At 41.0% G+C, this 20,121-nt stretch overlaps 1 protein-coding gene and 1 pseudogene across 6 annotated transcripts in view; one reads left to right on the forward strand and one right to left on the reverse strand.

Moving 5' to 3' along the window:
* The window catches only part of CREBRF (CREB3 regulatory factor), an 83,182-nt gene that overhangs the window by 24,548 nt on the left and 38,513 nt on the right, over positions 1-20,121 (forward strand). For all 6 annotated transcript variants that reach the window (XM_004043006.4, XM_019027871.4, XM_055387379.2 and 3 more), the window contains exons 3-4: positions 5,665-5,790; positions 9,476-10,562. In XM_004043006.4, the coding sequence (XP_004043054.4) occupies positions 5,665-5,790; positions 9,476-10,562 (1,213 nt within the window). The remainder of the gene's footprint in view (positions 1-5,664; positions 5,791-9,475; positions 10,563-20,121) is intronic.
* Positions 4,347-5,442, reverse strand: LOC101149736 (cell division control protein 42 homolog; annotated as a pseudogene).

The following is a 20,121-nucleotide window of genomic DNA, read 5'->3' on the forward strand; positions in this document are numbered from 1 at the left end:
TTTTATTTTCCCACTACAGAAAGTCAATACCTTAACACAACTTTGCATACTACCTTTTTGTGATATCTCATTTCTGATCTCAGCTAGTTTTGAGTACATGTTCTTCCTTCTATTGGCTTCTATTTCTTACTTTGCTATCACTTGAAGTTTAATGAGTTCTACATAGGTAGTATGATAAATAGGTAGAAAGTGGACAGATCTGCTGGCTTTATGGGGCAAAACCAACTCCCCTGAAAATTAGTCTGCCACAGCAATCCCATTTCTATCTCCTCACTCTTCCTATTTCCCAATTCTTACCTTTCATTTATGCTAGCTGAATTTAGAAGTAATTAAGAGGAAATAGTGAGAGACTTCAGGCTGCCTCCCCCAACCCCTCTTATCTCTCTCTTTCTCATAGACGCACACACATACCTGTGTGTGCACATGTAAATATCTCCCCACAAAATATATCTAGGAATGATTGTATCTGTTTATATTATGGCAGCTACTCTGAATTGATCAGTTTTGGTTTAAGGCAATCAGTGAGACAATCAGTGAAGCCCTGTTAGTCCCCATTCTCCTTATCTAAACTCCTCCTTTTCTTCTCCAGTGTTTAGCTCTTGCCCCTCCCCTGTTTGTTTCAGTGCTGGGGAGAAACCTAGAAGTAATGAGTGGGCAGGGACTCTTGGGTGGCTTTTTGTGTTGCCATACTGAGCTATCCCTTGAGCACAGGGAATCAACAATTTGCTGGGATTGTCTGGTGACTCGGAGACAGGCAGAAGAGGCAAAGAAAGGGGACTTGGTAATAGATATTGAAAAGACCAGCGGCCGGCTAGGCACAGTGGCTCACGCCTGTAATCCCAGCACTTTGGGAGGCCGAGACAGGCGGATCACAGGTCAGGAGATCAAGACCAGCCTGGCGAACATTGTGAAGCCCTGTCTTTACTAAAAATACAAAAATTAGCTGAGTGTGGTGGCACACGCCTGTAATCCCAGCCACTTGGGAGGCTGAGACAGGAGAATTGCTTGAACCTGGGAGTGCAAAGATCATGCCATTGCACTCCAGCCTGGGGACAGAGCAAGCTCTGTCTCAAAAAACAAACAAACAAAAAAGAACAGCTGCCTACCACCACCCCAACCTCTGTGACAGATGGACTGCATATACCCTTTTAGAGTGGTTGCCCATTCGAGGTTTAGTTTTTTTTTTTTTTTTTTTTTGAGCTGGAGTCTCGCTCTGTTGCCCAGGCTGGAGTGCAGTGGTGCAATCTTGGCTCACTGCAAGCTCCACCTCCTGGGTTCACGCCATTCTCCTGCCTCAGCCTCCCAAGTAGCTGGGACTACAGGCGCCTGCCACCATGCCTGGCTAATTTTTTGTATTTTTAGTGGAGACGGGGTTTCACTGTGTCAGCCAGGATGGTCCCGATCTCTTGACCTCGTGATCCGCCCGCTTTGGCCTCCCAAAGTGCTGGGATTACAGGCGTGAGCCACTGTGCCCCGCTGAGGTTTAGTTTTATATTTATTGAGTACTTGAATTTGGGGCTTAAATTTTAAACTTATTTTCTCAAGCTAACTTTTTCTAGGAAGAAAGGTTCTGCAGGCCTGGAAAAGTAGGGGGAAGATAAGAGAAAGAAAAAAAAATAAGATGGGACGTACCAATGAAGAAAAATACAATGAGAGGGTCTATGAAAAGTCCAGTTTGTGAAAGATAGAAAGTATATGAAAAGAATAAGCAAATAGATTAATACCATTTAAAAACATTTCTGCAGAAACTTGCACAAAAAAAAAGAAAATACTAAAAAAGAGAAATTTTTGGCCAGTTGGCAGTGGCTCATATCTGTAATCCCAGAACTTTGGGAGGCCAAGGCGGGCGGATCACTTGAGGTCAGGAGTTTGAAACCAGCCTGACCAACATGGTGAAACCCCATCTCTACTAAAAATACAAAAATTAGGCCAGGCGTGGTGGTGCGTACCTGTAGTCCCAGCTACTCGGAAGGCTGAGGCAGGAGAATCGCATGAACCCGGGAGGGGGAGGTTGCAGTGAGCCAAGATCACGCCACTGCACTCCAGCCTGAGCGACAGAGCGAGACTCTGTCTCAAAAAAAAAAAAAAACAAAAAAACCGGGTGTGGTGGCTTGCACCTGTAATCCCAGCACTTTGGGAGGCCGAGACAGGCTGATCACTTGAGGTCAGGAGTTAGACCAGCCTGGCCAACATATAGTGAAACCCCATCTCTACTAAAAAATATAAAAATTAGCTGGACGTGGTGGTGCCTGCCTGTAGTCCCAGCTACTTGGGAAGCTGAGGCAGGAGAATCACTTGAACACTGGAGGTGGAGGTTGCAGTGAGCTGAGATCATGCCAACAGAGCGAGACTCTCTGTCTCTCCAAAAAAAAAAAATAAAATAAATAAAAGAAATTTTTTATTCTTTCTCATTCTCTTTCTTCATCTCAGTTAGATTTCAAATTGAGGCCTTTCTATTATTTGACCCACTTTAGGAGGGTGAGCCCAGACTTGACTCTGGCGGGATTTGTATAGATGTTAAAATGTAAAAAGAAGATAGAGAAAAAACAAGAAGGAGAATTAATGCTGGGTCCCAAGTCTTTTTTTTCCCCTTTACTTATTATGGGATGGACTGTGCCCTTTTCAGGAATCAGGATTAAGGCTACAGAGTTCATGCCCAAGTTACTGGTCTTATCAAGGAGATTTTTGGGTATTTAGTTGATTCTGTTTCCATTACCTTCCTGCAGGCATTGGTTGTACTAGACAGTGATGCCCAAATTGTCTTCCAGCTTGCTTTGGAAAATAAGACATGGGACTCACATAGCAGCACAGAGTGAGAGTGATTTGCTGTATCTGCAGACCCTAGGAAAAGGCAGGGAATTCTCTACTGGTAGTTAAAATAGTGTTGTTAGACAAGGATTTGAAGAAATGTTATATAGCTAAGTGAAAGTACTCGATAGGTGCTGTATGGTGACTGGTGGCTAAATAAGCTTTACTTTCTAGAAGATATTAATTGCTGCTCTGTATTTTTTCAATTTTTTTTGACAGGGAAAACATTTTTTTAAATTACAAACTCAATTTATTTGGTGTATTTGAAAGGTGCAATACTTTTCTTCGTGTATCAGTGAAAGAAGTTAGAAATTAACTTCCCAAAAAATCAGCAAATGGCAGACAGATGTCTGTGAAAGTCACAGTCACATATAGTGTGGCCTAGAAAACAGAGGGGCAAGACAGGCTTCACCCACTTTCATGAGTTTCATCAAATACTGGATCTACTCAAGGGTGGAAAGAAAAGGCAACTTTCAAAAAGGAGTATGTTATTAAATGAGGCATGTACTATACTCCTTCCTGAGAGCACCAGATGGGGAACATGTTTTCTAAACTAGAACTAGGAAGTGGATCCATCCTCCTCCCCTTAAGGGCTATCTACTGGTTAATGAATTAAAAAAACAAGACTGAAAAACAAACCGCACACTCCCCTCAAAAAAAGAGGAGGAAAAACAACAACAACACACCAAGATGTCCCAGATTACTCTCCAGGGTGGAACCAGGGAACAGCTTCAACAATTCCAATTAGTTTGTTACAGAGTCACCCATAAGCATGCGTTGCTTTTAAACAAATAATAATAAAGTTTTAAAACAACAAAACAAAAACTGGTACTAATCACTTTTCTGACGATACACAATTACTCAAAATTAACTAGTACTGGGAGGGGGAAGGGGGGACCATACCTATGGGCCTTGTCCCACACAAGTGCATGTGGGTAGGTACGCGGCATTTGTCATTATTGCAAAAATGATTTTTTTTCATTTTTATTTTTATTTATGTATTTTTGAGGCAGAGTCTCGCTCAGTCGCCCAGGCTGGAGTGCAGTGGCACGATCTCGGCTCACTGCAAGCTCCACCTCCCGGGTTCACGCCGTTCTCTTGCCTCAGTCTCCGGAGTAGCTAGGACTGCAGGTGCCCGCCACCACACCCGGCTAATTTTGTCTTTGTATTTTTAGTAGAGACGGGGTTTCACTGTGTTAGCCAGGATGGTCTCGATCTCCTGACCTCGTGATCCACCTGCCTTGGCTTCCCAAAGTGCTGGGATTACAGGTGTGAGCCACTGCGCCTGGCCTATTTTTTATTTTTTGAGATGGAGTTTCGCTCTTGTTGCCCAGACTGTAGTGCAGTGGCACAATTTTGGCTCACTGCAGCCTCCACCTCCTGGGTTCAAGCGATTCTCCTGCCTCAGCCTCCTGAATATCTGGGATTACAGGTACGTACCACCACACCTGACTAATTTTCGTATTTTTAGTAGAGACAGGGTTTTGCCATATTGGCCAGCCTGGTCTCGAACTCTTGACCTCAGGTGATCCGCCTGCCTTGGCTTCCCAAAATGCTGGGATTACAGGCTTGAGCCACTGCACCCAGCCTGAATTTTAATTTTTAATCTTTAGTTTGATTTAAACACTGCTTTTAGTATGATGTCAACACCAGCTATGCAGAAAGGGCTCTGGAGAGATGTTCATAGCAGCACACACCTGCGGCTCTTCTTCGATCCTGGAGGCTCCAGGGCAGCCAATATTGCATCGTCAAATACATTCTTTTTTTTTTTCCTTTTTGGAGACGGAGTTTCGCTCTTGTTGCCCAGGCTGGAGTGCAATGGCGAGATCTCAGCTTACTGCAACCTTCGCCTCCCAGGTTCAAGCGATTCTCCTGCCTCAGCCTCCTGAGTAGCTGGGATTACAGGTGCCCGCCAGCATGCCCGGCTAATTTTTGTGTTTTTAGTAGAGACAGGGTTTCACCATGTTGGCCAGGCTGGTCTTGAACTCCTGACCTCAGGTGACCTGCCCACCTGAGCCTCCCAAAGTGCTGGGATTACAGGCATGAGCCACCACCCCCGTCCATCAGATACATTCTTTAGGCCTTTCTGTGTGAGTGTAGAACACTCCACATACCTGATGGCCTTCAGGTCATGGGTCAGCTTTTTAGCAGTCTCCGGAGTGATAGGCTTCTGTTTGTTCTTGGCAAGTTTCTCAATAGTAGAGGGGTCATCTCTGAGATCAGTTTGGGTCCCAACAAGCAAGAAAGGAGTCTTTGGGACAGTTATCTCAGGCACCCACTTTTTTTTCACATTTTCAAATGAAGATGGAGAGACCACTGAAAAACAGACTAGAAATACATCTGTTTATGGATAACTCAGTGGTCATAATCTGTCATAATCCTTTGCCCTGCAGTATCAAAAATCCAAGAGTGTATGGTTCTCTACCAATCGTAACTGTGACTGCATAGTTGTCAAAAACAGTACGTTATTCCGATGGAAATTTGTTTGTCATGTAGGATATCAGGAGACATGTTTTGCCAACAGCACCATCACCCACAACACACTTAATTGTCTGCATTGCTGAAATAGTTTTGTATCCACTTTAAATATTTCAAATCTGATGTTGACCTCAGCTTCTCCACTGGGGCATTGGCAGCACTTTATTTTTTCTATTTTTAGGTATTTTCCTAATTTAAGTCTACAGTTCAGTGTTAGCCAAAGCTCTTAAATATACTATACAGTAGAAAAAAAGTATAGAAATGTTTTCTGAAAAGAATAAGTTACTTAGTGGGTGGGGGTGGGGTTGGGGCTCATATATGATAAATTGGTCTCAAAGTAGTCTTTAACTTTCTAAAATAAAAATCACTCTGTTGTAGCCTAGTGTAAGCGGAATGGATCCGCCTTTCGGGGATGCCTTTCGAAGCCACACCTTTTCGGAACAAACTCTGATGAGCACAGATCTCTTAGCAAACAGTTCGGATCCAGATTTCATGTATGAACTGGTAAGCAACATTTTCTTGGTTTTGGTCTTGATTGATTTGGGGTAAAAGTTTGTGGGAGAGTTTTTTATTTATAAATGCCTGAAAAAAAAAAAGATGTGCTTGGGCCAAGTTTGATTCTTATAATTATACCTAGGATAATTTTATTTATTTATTTTTATTTTTATTTTTTTGAGACGGAGTCTCGCTCTGTTTCTCAGGCTATAGTGCAGTAGTGTGATCTTGGCTCACTGCAATCTCCACCTCCCAGGTTCAAATGATTCTTCTGCCTCAGCCTCCCAAGTAGCTAGGATTACAGGTGTGTGTCACCACATCCGACTAATTTTATTTATTTATTTTTTGGGGACAGAGTCTGGCTCTGTTGCCCAGGCTGGAGTGCAGTGGTGTGATCTCGGCTCACTGCAACCTCCATCTCCTGGGTTTAAGCTATTCTTCTACCTCAGCCTCCCAAGTAGCTGGGATTACAGCCACCTGGCACCATGCCCAGCTAATTTTTGCATTTTTAGTAGGGACAGGGTGTCACCACGTTGGCCAGGCTGGTCTCGAACTCCTGACCTCAGGCTATCCACCTGCCTCGGCCTCCCAAAGTCCTGGGATTACAGGCATGAGTCACTGCGCCCAGCCTAATTTTTGTATTTCTAGTGCAGACGGGGTTTCACCATGTCAGCCAGACAGGTCTTGAGCTCCTGACCTCAGGTGATCTGCCCGCCTCAGCCTCCCAAAATGCTGGGATTACAGGCATGAGCCATCGCACCTGGCCTACATCTAGTAATTTTAAAAGTATGCAGCTGTTGGCTGGGCATGGTGGCTCACGCCTGTAATACCAGCACTTTGGGAGGCCAAGGCGGGCGGATCATGAGGTCAGGAGATTGAGACCATCCTGGCCAACATGGTGAAACTCCGTCTCTGCTAAAAATACAAAAATTAGCTGGGCATGGTGGTGCGCACCTGTAGTCCTAGCTACTCGGGAGGCTGAGGCAGGAGAATTGCTTGAACCAGGGAGTCAGAGGTTGTGGTGAGCCATGATCGCCCCATAGCATTCCAGTCTGGCAGACTGGAGTCTCAAAAAGAAAAAGGATGCTTCTGGGTGTGGTGGCTCATGCCTGTAATCCCAGCACTTTGAGAGGCCGAGGCGGGTGGATCACCTGCCTGAATTTTAATTTTTAATCTTTAGTTTGATTTAAACATTGCTTTTATTTATTTATTTATCTATTTATTTGGGACGGAGTCTCGCTCTGTAGCCCAGGCTGGAGTGCAGTGGCACAATCTCGGCTCACTGCAACCTCTGCCTCCCGGGCTCAAGCGATTCTCCTGCCTCAGCCTCCCGAGTAGCTGGGATTACCGGCATGCACCACCACGCCCGGCTAATTTTTTGTATTTTTAGTAGAGATGGGGTTTCGCCATATTGGTCAGGCTGGTCTCGAACTCCTGACCTCGTGATCCACCCACCTCGGAGTGCTGGGATTACAGGTGTGAGCCACCGCGCCCGGCCTTAAACATTGCTTTTAGTATGATGCCGACAGCAGCTGTGCAGAAAGGGCTCTGGAGAGATGGTCATAGCCACACACACCTGCAGCTCTTCTTCCATTCTGGAGGCTCCAGGGCAGCCAATATTGCTTCATCAAATACATTCTTTTTTTTTTTTTTTTTTTTTTTTTTTTGTGACGGAGTTTCGCTCCTGTTGCCCAGGCTGGAGTGCAATGGCGCAATCTAAAATAAGCTGGGTGTGGTGGTGGGTGCCTGTAATCCCAGCTACTCAGGAGGCTGAGGCAGGAGAATTGCTTGAACCTGGGAGACGGAGGTTGCAGTGAGCGGAGATTACACCACTGCACTCCAGCGTGGGCAACAAGAGCAAGACCCCGTCTCAAAAAAAAAAAAAAAAAAATGAATGCATCAAAAATGGTAAAAGATTATCTAAATATCTTCAAATCTAGTTTTTGATAAAGATAACGGGCTTTTCAGCTGGAAAACATTGAGCAAGGCATATGAATGACATAAAGAATGTAGCACAAAAATAGCAATTCCAAACAGGATCTGCATATACTTAATCATTTATTCTTGAGGTAAAGAGACACTTAAAATTCAGAAGAAAAACATTTTAAAAACAGTTTTAATTACATAAAATTGAAATAACACAAAAATATATAAAAACTGGAAAACTGAGTGCTCAAATGCGTAAATCTACTAAAAATTATTGAATTGTCTACTTAATATAGGTTGGTTTTATGGTATGTGAAATTATACTTCAGTAAAGCTGTTAAAACATACACAGACAGGCCGGGCGCAGTGGTCATGCCTGTAATCCCAGCACTTTGGGAGGCTGAGGCAGGTGGATCACAAGGTCAGGAGTTCAAGACCAGCCTGGCCAAGATGGTGAAACCTCATCTCTACTAAAAATACAAAAAAATTAGCTGGGCATGGTGGCACGTGCCTGTAATCTCAGCAATTCAGGAGGCTGAGGCAGAGAATTTCTTAAATCCGGAGGAGGAGGTTGCAGTGAGCCAAGATTGCGCCACTGCACTCCAGTCTGGGTGACAGAGTGAGACTCCATCTCAAAAAAAAAAAAAAAAAAAAAAAAAAAACCATACACAGACCACACACACACACACACACACACACACACCAAAAATTAAAGAAAAAAAATAACTCTGGAAGACTGAAAACTTCCTCATTTTTTTTCTGTGCCTCCACCTTCCAAACCTTTTACCAAAACGTAACTAACAGGTTCTTTTCCATGCATATGTAAACATATGTATATAGTTTTTTTGTATATACTTTTTAATTGGATAATATAGATAACAGTTTTCTGTAACTTGCTCTTTTAAAAATAAAAATATATGGTGGGCAGTCTTTCATATTTGTACATTAGAGCTATGCTGCATTCATTTCAATGGCTGCAGTCTTAACTGATATTTGAAATTGACATCTCCAGTGGCACACGCCTGTAATCCCAGCAATTTGGGAGGGCAAGGTGGGCAGATCACTTGAGGTCAGGAGTTTGAGACCAGCCTGGTCAACATGGTGAAACCCTGTCTCTACTAAAAAAAAAAAAAAAAAAATCATCTCTAAAATTCGTGAGGAGTATTTTACTCTGCCTCCCCAAGTGTTGTTATAAGGTCTTGCAAAAGATCTTACCATTCTGTGGTTGAATTCCAACTCTCTTTGGATTGCTCTTTGCCTCTATATTTAAAGTTCCCACTAAAAAGATATCTTCTTCTGTAATGAGGGTGTCTTTATTATTTTCATTGTTAATATTTTAAATTCTTCTCTCTCACTTATCACATTATTTGCTTTTTAGTTGAAGTGTCTCCCCCTGCCCCCACCCTACCACCGCAAAGGAGATCCCAAAATCCTTCTAAGATAAGGAAATGTAAACTTTTTTCAGGCAGAATGTTTATGGTAAACTCAAGAGCCCTTGATATTTGGATCATACCTGAGCCTCTCAAGGGACACACTTTCCGTCTTTTTTAAATTTAATTTTTAATTGTTTTTTGTTTGTTTTATTTTCATTCTACTTTTTCTTGCCTAGGGAAATGATGACATTATATGAAATGATAAAGCATCATGTCAGTAGCCTTTATGTTAAAACAGACCAAAAGTCAAGTATTGATTTATCAGTTTGACATATGGAGGTGAATATTTCCTTCTGAAATATGATGTGCAATTTCTTTTTTAAAACCTTTCTCAGGATAGAGAGATGAACTACCAACAGAATCCTAGAGACAACTTTCTTTCTTTGGAGGACTGCAAAGACATTGAAAATCTGGAGTCTTTCACAGATGTCCTGGATAATGAGGGTGCTTTAACCTCAAACTGGGAACAGTGGGATACATACTGTGAAGACCTAACGAAATATACCAAACTAACCAGCTGTGACATCTGGGGAACAAAAGAAGTGGATTACTTGGGTCTTGATGACTTTTCTAGTCCTTACCAAGATGAAGAGGTTATAAGTAAAACTCCAACTTTAGCTCAACTTAATAGTGAGGACTCACAGTCTGTTTCTGATTCCCTTTATTACCCCGATTCACTTTTCAGTGTCAAACAAAATCCCTTACCCTCTTCATTCCCTGGTAAAAAGATCACAAGCAGAGCAGCTGCTCCTGTGTGTTCTTCTAAGACTGTGCAGGCTGAGGTCCCCTTGTCAGACTGTGTCCAAAAAGCAAGTAAACCCACTTCAAGCACACAAATCATGGTGAAGACCAACATGTATCATAATGAAAAGGTGAACTTTCATGTTGAATGTAAAGACTATGTAAAAAAGGCAAAGGTAAAGATCAACCCAGTGCAACAGAGCCGGCCCTTGTTGAGCCAGATTCACACAGATGCAGCAAAGGAGAACACCTGCTACTGTGGTGCAGTGGCAAAGAGACAAGAGAAAAAAGGGATGGAGCCTCTTCAAGGTCATGCCACTCCCGCTTTGCCTTTTAAAGAAACCCAGGAACTATTACTAAGTCCCCTGCCCCAGGAAGGTCCTGGGTCACTTGCAGCAGGAGAGAGCAGCAGTCTTTCTGCCAGTACATCAGTCTCAGATTCATCCCAGAAAAAAGAAGAGCACAATTATTCTCTTTTTGTCTCCGACAACTTGGGTGAACAGCCAACTAAATGCAGTCCTGAAGAAGATGAGGAGGACGAGGAGGATGTTGATGATGAGGACCATGATGAAGGATTCGGCAGTGAGCATGAACTGTCTGAAAATGAGGAGGAGGAAGAAGAGGAAGAGGATTATGAAGATGACAAGGATGATGATATTAGTGATACTTTCTCTGAACCAGGTATTATAATGCTTGCAAGCTTACCAGACTGACCTTTGTATTACTATTTTGAAATAGAAAGGTTTTTGTTTCTGTTTTGTTTGGATAATTTCTTTATTTTAGTTTGGGAATTAAATGACTTAAACCATGGCTTGGATATGTAATTGGTTTTTCTATTCAAATAGCTCTAAAATGATCACTTTTGCTCACATAGGGATTCATAAGCTGATTCCTTGAGGGCTTATTTTTTATTATTTTATTTCTTATTTTTAAAATTAAAATAGAGATGAGAGCTTGCCACTGTGCCCAACTGAGGACTTATTCTTAATGTATCTTATGTTAAGTGACCTGTTTTGTCACTCTCTTGAGCATTTATGCAAAGACACCAATAATGTATTGGTTTAAAAAATATTCCTGTTTAGGGCCAGGCGCAGTGGCTCACGCTAGTAATCCCAGCACTTTGGGAGGCCGAGGTGGGCGGATCACCTGAGGTCAGGAGTTAAAGACCAGCCTGGCCAACACAGTGAAACCCTGTCTCTACTAAAAATACAAAAATCAGATGTGGTGGCACGCATCTGTAATCCCAGCTACTCCGGAGGTTGAGGCAGGAGAATCACTTGAACCCAGGAGGCTGAGGTTGCGGTGAGCTGACATCGCACCATTGCACTCCATCCTGGGCAACAGGAGTGAACGTCTGTCTCAATAACAACAAAAAATAATAAATAAAAATATTACTGTTTATGCATGTGTCTCTCTATTATAGTTGAGATAGGAGTATATAGAATGTTGAACCAAGTGATGATGGTTTATATTACTCATTCCAATACCCAACAAAGTCTATTTATGAATAATGTAAAAGCATTTTCTTTGTGTCTGCTAACATTTTAATTTACATCGTATTTTCCTATTTAAGAAAAATACATGCTGTAATTTGGTGAGCATGAAGGAGACTCTGCTTTATTTATATACAGCGCATATAAATAAAAGGGACAAAGAAAATGAAATCTCTGGGGGAACTGGTTCACTTTAGCATTTACATGCTTGGGCTTTTGGCGCTGTTGGCTTGTGCAGTTTATTTATAAAAATAGTATTGCCAAGTGGCACATGGTTGAAAATGCACAAAGAAGTAAAGATCTTCAAATTTAAACTAAAGTTATTTTCGTCAAAAATATTGTTGGTACTAACTCTGCATGAAAACTAAGTTATTATTTTTAAAAAAAACTATCAAAGAGAGCCCTTTTGTTATAATGATGATTGCTGGAATTTCAGGCGGTATAAACATAGATATTTAATTTTCTGAAAGGTGTTTAAAGCATAATACCTATATTGTAACTAGTGAAACATTATTATTACTAAAAGAATTTTTCCTTTGGTGAAATCTTTCTATTACACAAATGCTTTGATTTATGCATTTGACACAAACATTTTTTGATTTGGGTGGAGTTTCAGGTAAGTAAAAGTTACTTGAATATGGAAGAAAAGGGATTGTGCCTTCTTCATTGGTTTACTGTACAACTCTATATAGTCTAGGTAGAATAATGTCTTTTTACAATACAGGAAAATTTTTCTCTTGGCAAGTGAATAAAATCTGCTTTGAGATATTTCAAGGAGACTTGACTTTGTAGGTAGGGGTAATTTATATAACTCCCTGCTCTTGGAAGATCATACTGCTGTTCATAAGTGGTCCTTAAAGTCTTGACAGATCGGTCCTGTTGCTTTGAGTCTCGTATTTAGGAGCAGGGAGGGGAAGGGTGAGACAAAGAGAGGATGGGTAATTAAGGGAAATGGCAAATGTGGGGAAGGAAATGCCTTTAGCAGCTGGTGCTTAAAGGAATATATAGATCAGAAGGAGTCAGTAAATCCTACCATCACCAAGGCAGCAAGGACTATATTATCTACCTGACTTTTGATTGCAGTTTTGCTTTTCTTTGACTTTTTCCCCCCAACTTTATTGAGGTATGTTTGGCAAATAAAAATTGTATACGTTTAAAGTGTACAACATGTTTTTACATATGTATACGTTGTGAAATGATTACCAAAATCAGGCTAATTAACATACCCATCACTTCACATAGTAGGGTGGTAAGAACATTTAAGATCTACTCTCTTAACAAATTTGGCCTACACAATACAGTTGTTGTTGTTTTGAAACAAGATATGGCTCAGTTGCCTAGGCTGGAGTGCAGTGGCACAATCTTGGCTCACTGCAACCTCTGCTTCCCTGGCTCGAGCCACCCTCCCACCACAGCCTTCCAAGTAGCTAGGACCACAGGCGTGCGCCATCATGCCCAGCTAATTTTTGTATCTTTTGTTGAGATGGGGTTTTGCCATGTTGCCCAGGCATGTCTTGAACTTATGAACTCAAGCCACCTGCCTGCCTCAGCCTCCCAAAGTGCTGGAATTACAGGCGTGAGCCACCACACCCAGCCCAGTATTGTTATCTGTAGTCACAATGCTGTATGTTAGATCTCCAGAGCTTATTCATCCTGCATAACTGAAACTTTGTACCTTTTGGCCAACATCTTCCCATTTCCCCCACCCACCAGCCCCTGGCAACCTCCATTCTACTTTTTACTCTCTGATCCTGAGTTTGACTTTTTTTCTAAGATTTCGCATGTAAATGAGATCATGCTGTATTTGTCTTTCTGTGCCTGGCTTATTTAACTTAGCATGATGTCTTCCAGGTTCATCCATGTTATCACAAAGACAGGATTTCCTTTCTTTTTAAGGCTGAATAATATTCCTGTGTGTGTGGGCATGTGCGTATAACTCTCACATTTTCTTTATGTATATGTTCATTGTTGGCCCCTTTGTTGTTTCCTTATCTTGGGTTATGTGCATACTGTTGCAATGAACATAGGAATGCAGATATCTCTTCAAGATACTGACTTTATTTATTTTGGCTGTATCCCCAGAAGTGGGATTGCTGGATCATATGATCGTTCTATTTTTAATTTTTTGAGGAACTTCCATGCTGTTTTCCATAATGACTGTACCAATTTACATTCCCACTAATAGTTTACAAGAGTTCTCTTTTTTCCACATCCTCAATGACACTTGCTTTCATTTATCTTTTTGGTAATAGCCATGCCGACAGGTATGAGGTGATATCTCATTGTGGCTTTCGTTTGTATTTCTCTGATGATTAGTGGTATTGAGCATGTTTTCATATACTTGTTGGCCATTTGGATGTCTTTTTAAAAATGTTTATTCAGGTCCTTTGCCCATTTTTTAATTGGATTGTTTTCTTGCTATTACATTGTTTGGGTTCCTTGTATATTTTGGATATTAATTCCTTATCAGATGTATGGTTTGCAGATATTTTTCTTTCATTTCATAGGTAGTCCCTTCACTCTGTTGTTTATTTTGCTCTGTGGGAGCTTTTTGGTTTGATGCAATCTCATTTGTTTATTTTTGCTTTTGTTGCTAGTGCTTTTGGAATTACACATTTAAAAAATCATTGCCCAGACCAATGTCAAGAATCCTTTTTCATGTTTTCTCCTAGTATTTTTATTATTTAGTTCTTATGTTTAAGTCTTTAATCCATTTCGAGTTGATTTTTCAATATGGTATGAGATAAGGGTCTCCAGTTTCATTATTTTGCCTTTGAATATCCAGTTTTCCCATAACCATTTATTGAAGAGACTATCCTTTACTTATTGTTGTTTCTGGCACCTTTGCCAAGAATTAATTAATTGGACATAATGTGAGAATTTATTTCTGGGCTCTCTGTTTCATTGGTATATATGTCTGTTTTTATGCCAGTACCATATTGTTATAATTACTATAGCTTTTTTTTTTTTTTTTTTTTTTGAGACGGAGTCTTGTTCTGTTGCCCAGGCTGGAGTGCAGTGGCCCGATCTTGGCTCACTGCAAGCTCCGCCTCCCAGGTTCACGCCATTCTCCTCCCTCAGCCTCCCAAGTAGCTGGGACTACAGGCGCCCGCCACCACGTCCAGCTAATTTTTTTGTATTTTTAGTAGAGACGGGGTTTCACCATCTTAGCCAGGATGGTCTCGATCTCCTGACCTCGTGATCTGCCAGCTTCAGCCTCCCAAAGTGCTGGGATTACAGGCATGAGCCACCGTGCCTGGCCTATAATTACTAAAGCTTTGTAATATATTTTGAAATCAGATAATATGATGCCTCCAGTTTTGTTTTTCTTGCCCAAGATAGCTTTGGCTATTCAGAATCTTTTGTGATTTCATATGAGTTTTAGGGTCTTTTTCCCTTTATTTAAGGATTGCATTGAATTTGTAGTTCATTTTGGGTAATATGGATATTTTGGCTGTATTAATTCTTCCAATCCATAAACATAGGATATCTTTCTATTTATTTGTGTCTTCAGTTTCTTTCACCAATGTTGTATAGTTTTCAATGTATAGATCTTTCACTTTCTTGGTTAAATTTTTTTCTAAGTTTTTTTTTTTGGTGTGATACTGTTGTAAATGGGATTGTTTTTCTAATTTCTTTTTTGGATAGTTGTTAGCATATAGAAACACAACTGATTTTTGAATAATGATTTTGTATCCTGCAGCTTTACTGAATTAGTTTATTAGTTCAAACAGTTCTATGGTGAAGTCTTTTTTTTTTTTTTTGAGACAGAGTTTTGCTCTGTTGCCCAGGCTGGAGTGCAGTGGCGCCATCTGGGCTGACTGCAAACTCCGCCTCCCGGGTTACGCCATTCTCCTGCCTCAGCCTCCTGAGTAGCTGGGACTACAGGCGCCCGCCACCAAAGCCGGCTAATTTTTTTGTATTTTTAGTAGAGACGGGGTTTCACCGTGTTAGCCAGGATGGTCTCGATCTCCTGACCTTGTGATCTGCCCGCCTTGGCCTCCCAAAGTGCTGGGATTACAGGCTTGAGCCACTGCGCCCAGCCTATGGTGAAGTCTTTAGGGTTTTCTAGATACAAGATCATGTCATCTACTAACAGAGACAATTTCTTTTCCTATTTGGATGCCTTTCCTTCTTTGTTTTCTTTCTTCCCCTGCCTCCCTTCCCTCCCTTCCTTTTCTCTTTCCTTTTCCCTTCCCTTCCCTTCCCTCCCCTCCCCTCTCCTCTCCTCCCCTCCCCTCCCCTTTCTGTGTCCAGTCCCTCCCCTGCCCTCCTCTCCCCTCTTCCCCCTTCCCCCTCCCCTCCCCTCCCCTCCCCTTCCCTTTCCTTTCCTTTTGCATAATTTCTCTAGATAGGACTTCCGGTATTATCAATACATGGAATAGTAGTTGAGAGAATGGGCATCCTTGTCTTGTTCCTGGTCTTAGAGGAAAAGCTTTCAGGTTTTCATCACTGAGTATGATGTTAGCTATGGGTTTGTCATGTATGGCCTTTATTATGTTGAGGTACGTTCCTTTTATATGTAATTTGTTAAATTTTTTTTATCATGAAAGCATGTTGAATTTTTTAAAGCAAATTCTTTCAGATCTTGAAGCATGTTGAATGTTGTCACATGTTCTTTCCATATCTATTGAGATGATTATATTGTTTTTATCCTTCAGTCTGTTAATGTGGTATATCATTGATTGATTTGCATATATTGAATCATCCTTGCATCTCAAAGATAAATCCCACTTAATCATGATGTATGATCCTTTTAGTGTGCTGTTGAACATGGCTTGCTAGTATTTTGTTGAGGATTTTTGCATCCATGTCCATCAGGGGTACTGGCCTGTGATTTTCTTACCTCGTGTGTTCTTGTTTAGCTTTGGTATCATGGTAATACTGGCCTCATAAAATGAGTTTGGAAATGTTCTCTCCTCTACATTTCTTTAGAAGTATTAGAGAAGGATTGGTATTAATTCTTCCTTCAATATTTGGTAGAATTTACTAGTGAAGTCAGCAGGCCTTTGGCTTTAGTTCATTGAGAGTTTTTGTTTGTTTGAGACAGAGTCTTGCTCTGTCACCCAGGCTGGAGTGCAGTGGCATGAACTCGGCTCACTGCAATTTTCGCCTCCCGGGTTAAGTGATTCTCCTGCCTCAGCCTCCTGAGCAGTTGGGACTACAGGCAGTCACCACCATGCCTGGCTACTTTTTGTATTTTTGGTAGAGATGAGGTTTCGTCATGTTGGCCAGGCTAGTCTGGAACTCCTGACCTCAGGTGATCTGCCCGCCTCGGCCTCCCAAAGTGCTGGGATTATAGATGTGAGTCCTCGTGCCCGGCCGACAGTTTTTGATTACTGATTCAGTGTTCTTTCTTGTTATTGGTTTGTTGAGCTTTTCTATTTTTTTCATGATTCAGTCTTGGTATGTTTCTAGGAAGTTATCCATTTCTTCTAGGTTATTCAATTTGTTATTATATAATTGTTTATAGTAGTCCTTAATGATTCTTTGCATTTCTGTGGTATTAAATCTGATTTCTCTTCTTTCATTTATGATTTTATTGATTTGAGTCTTCTTTTTTCTTAATTTAGCTAAAAGATTGTGAATTTCGTTTTCATTTCAACAAAAAACTCTTCATTGATCTTTTCTATTGTTTTTTAATGTCTATTTCATTTATTTTTCTCTCATCTTTGTTATTTTCTTCCTTCTGCTAACTTTGGGTTAGTTCTTCTTTTTCTACTTCCTTGAGGTGTAAAGTTTGGTTGTTTATTTGAGATTTTTTTTTTCTTTGTTGTAGGTATTTATTACCATAAGATTCCCTCTTGGATTTGCTTTTGCTTTATCCCGTAAGTTTTGATATGTTGTGTTTCCATTTTTGTTTGTCTCAACATATTTTTCTATTCCTCTTTTGATTTCTTTGACCCATTGGTTGTTCAGGAGTTTGTTGTTTAATTTCTACATATTTGTCAATTTTCCAATTTTCCTTCTTTTTTTTTTTTTTGAGATGGAGTCTCGCTCTGTCGCCCAGGCTGGAGCGCAGTGGCGCAATCTCTGCTCACTGCAAGCTCCGCCTCCCGGATTCAGCCATTCTCCTGCCTCAGCCTCCTGAGTAGCTGGTACTACAGGCGCCCGCCACTACGCCTGGCTAATTTTTTGTATTTTTTAGTAGAGACGGGGTTTCATTGTGTTAGCCAGGATGGTCTCAATTTCCTTCTGATTTCCTTCTGATTTCTAGTTATACAGTTGCCAAAATATCATACTTGGTATTATTTCAGTCTTCTTAAATTTGTTAAGTAAGACTTGTTTTGTGGCCTAACATATGATCTAAACTAGAGAATGTTCTGTCTGTGCTTGAAAAGAGTATATATTCTGCTGCTGTCAGAATGTTCTATATATGTCTGTTAGGTCCATTTGGTCTGAAGTGTTATTCACATCCATTGTTTTTTTAATTGATATTCTGATGATCTATCCATTGTTGAAAATGGAGTGTTGAAGTCCCCTATATTACCGTCTGTTTTTTCCTTTAGTTCTATTAATATTTGGTTCATTTACTTAGGTGCTTTGATATTGGGAGTATATACATTTACTATGTATATAACCTCTTGATAAATCAACAAACTCTTTATTATTATATAAAGACCCTCTTTGTCTTGTGACAGTAGTTATTTTTTTACTTTTTTTTTTTTTTTTTGAGACAGAATATTACTCTGTTACCCAGGCTGCTGGTGTGCACCAGTACTATCACAGCTCACTGCAGTCTCAACTACTTGGGCTCCAGCAGTACCACTGCCTCAGCCTCCTGAGTAGCTGGGACTATAGGTGTGTGCCACCTCTTGTGACAGTTTTTGATTTAACATCTATTTTGTCTGATATAAGTATAGCCAGCTCTGTCCTTTTTGGTTGCCATTTCCATGGAATATCTCTTTTCATTTCTTCACTTATGGCTTACATGCATCCTTTTTATTTTTTTGAGACAGGTTCTTATTCTGTTGCCCAGGCTGGAGTGCAGTGGTGCAATCACTGCTCACTACAGCCTTGACCTGCCAGACTCAAGCAATCTTCCCATCTCAGTCTCCCGAGTAGTTAGGACTACAGGCATGCACCCCCGTACCCAGCTAATTTTGGTATTGTTTGTAGAGATGAGGTCTCCCTATGTTGCCTAGGCTGGTCTTGAACTTCTGGGCTCAAGTGATCTGCCTGCCTTGGCCTCTCGAAGTGCTGGGATTACAGGTGTGAGCCACTATGCCTGGCTATATGCATCCTTAAAGCTAAAGTGATTTTCTTGTGGGCAACATAGGGTTGGTTCTTGGTTTTCTATTCATTCAGCCACTCTATATCATTTTACTGGGTATTGATAGGTAAGGATTTACTGTTACCATTTTGTTAATGTTTTCTGACTGTTTTATAGTCCTTTTGTTACTTCCTCTCTTGCTCTCTTCCTCTGTGATTTGTTGGTTTTTTGTAGTGGTATGCTTTGATTCCTTTTTCTTTATCTTTTATGTTATCTATACTACAGATTTTTCTTTGTGATTACCATGGGGCTTACATAAAACACAAGTCTTTTTTAAGCTGGTAATAGTTTTAACTTCGGCTATATATAAAATCTCTACACTTTACACTTTTTATTGATACTACAGTTAACATCTTTTCATATTGTGTGTCCCTTAAGAAATTATTTTATATATAGCTTTTTTTTTTTTTTTTTTTTTTTTTTGAGACAGAGTCTTGCTCTGTCATCCAGGCTGGAGTGCAGTGGCACAGTCTTGGCTCACTGCAACCTTGGCTCACTGCAACCTCCTCCTCCCAGGTTCGAATGATTCTCCTGCCTTAGCCTCCCAAGTAGCTGGGATTACAGGCACCTGCCACCACACCTGGCTAATCTTTTGTGTGTGTGTGTGTGTGTGTGTGTGTGTGTGTGTGTATATATATATATAAATTTTTTTTTTTTTTTTTAGTAGAGACAGGGTTTCATCATGTTGGCCAGGCTGGTCTCGAACTCTTGACCTCAAGTGATCCGCCCACCTCAGCCTTCCAAAGTGCTGGGATTACTAGTGTGAGTCACCACGCATAGCCAAAATTATTTTATATATAGTTATTTTTAATGCCTTTTTAACTTTTATACTAGCATTAAAAGTGTTTTGCATACCACTGTTACAGTATTAGAGCATTCTGAATATGACTGTTCTTATTTTTACACAGTGAATTTTATACTTTCATGTTTTCTTTTTTTTTTTTTGAGATGGAGTCTCACTCTCTCGCCCAGGCTGGAGTGCAGTGGCGTGATCTCAGCTCACTGCAACTCCACCTCCCGGGTTCAAGCGATTCTCCTGCCTCAACCTCCTGAGTAGCTGAGATTACAGGCGACCACCACCACGCCCTGCTAATTTTTGTATTTTTAGTAAAGACAGGGTTTCACCATGTTGGCCCGCCTAGTCTCAAACTCCTGACCTCAGGTGATCCACCTACCTCGGCCTCGAAAAGTGCTGGGATTACAGGCATGAGCCACACTGCTCCCCCGCAACCCATATGTTTTCATGCTGTTAGTTAGCATCCTTTCATTTCAACTTGAAGAACTCCCATTAACATTTCTTGTGAAGCAGTCCTACTGGTGATGAACTCCCTCAGCTTTTGTTTTCTGGGAAAGTCTTTTTTGTTTTCCCTTAAGAGAGAGGGTCTCACTATGTTACTCAGGCTGGTCTTGAACTCCTGAGCTTAAGCAGTCTTCCCAGTTCAGTCCTCTTGAGTAGCTGGAACTACTGATGTGC

This window comes from Gorilla gorilla, chromosome 4, assembly GCF_029281585.2.
Source record: "Gorilla gorilla gorilla isolate KB3781 chromosome 4, NHGRI_mGorGor1-v2.1_pri, whole genome shotgun sequence".
Taxonomy (NCBI): Eukaryota; Metazoa; Chordata; class Mammalia; order Primates; family Hominidae; genus Gorilla; species Gorilla gorilla.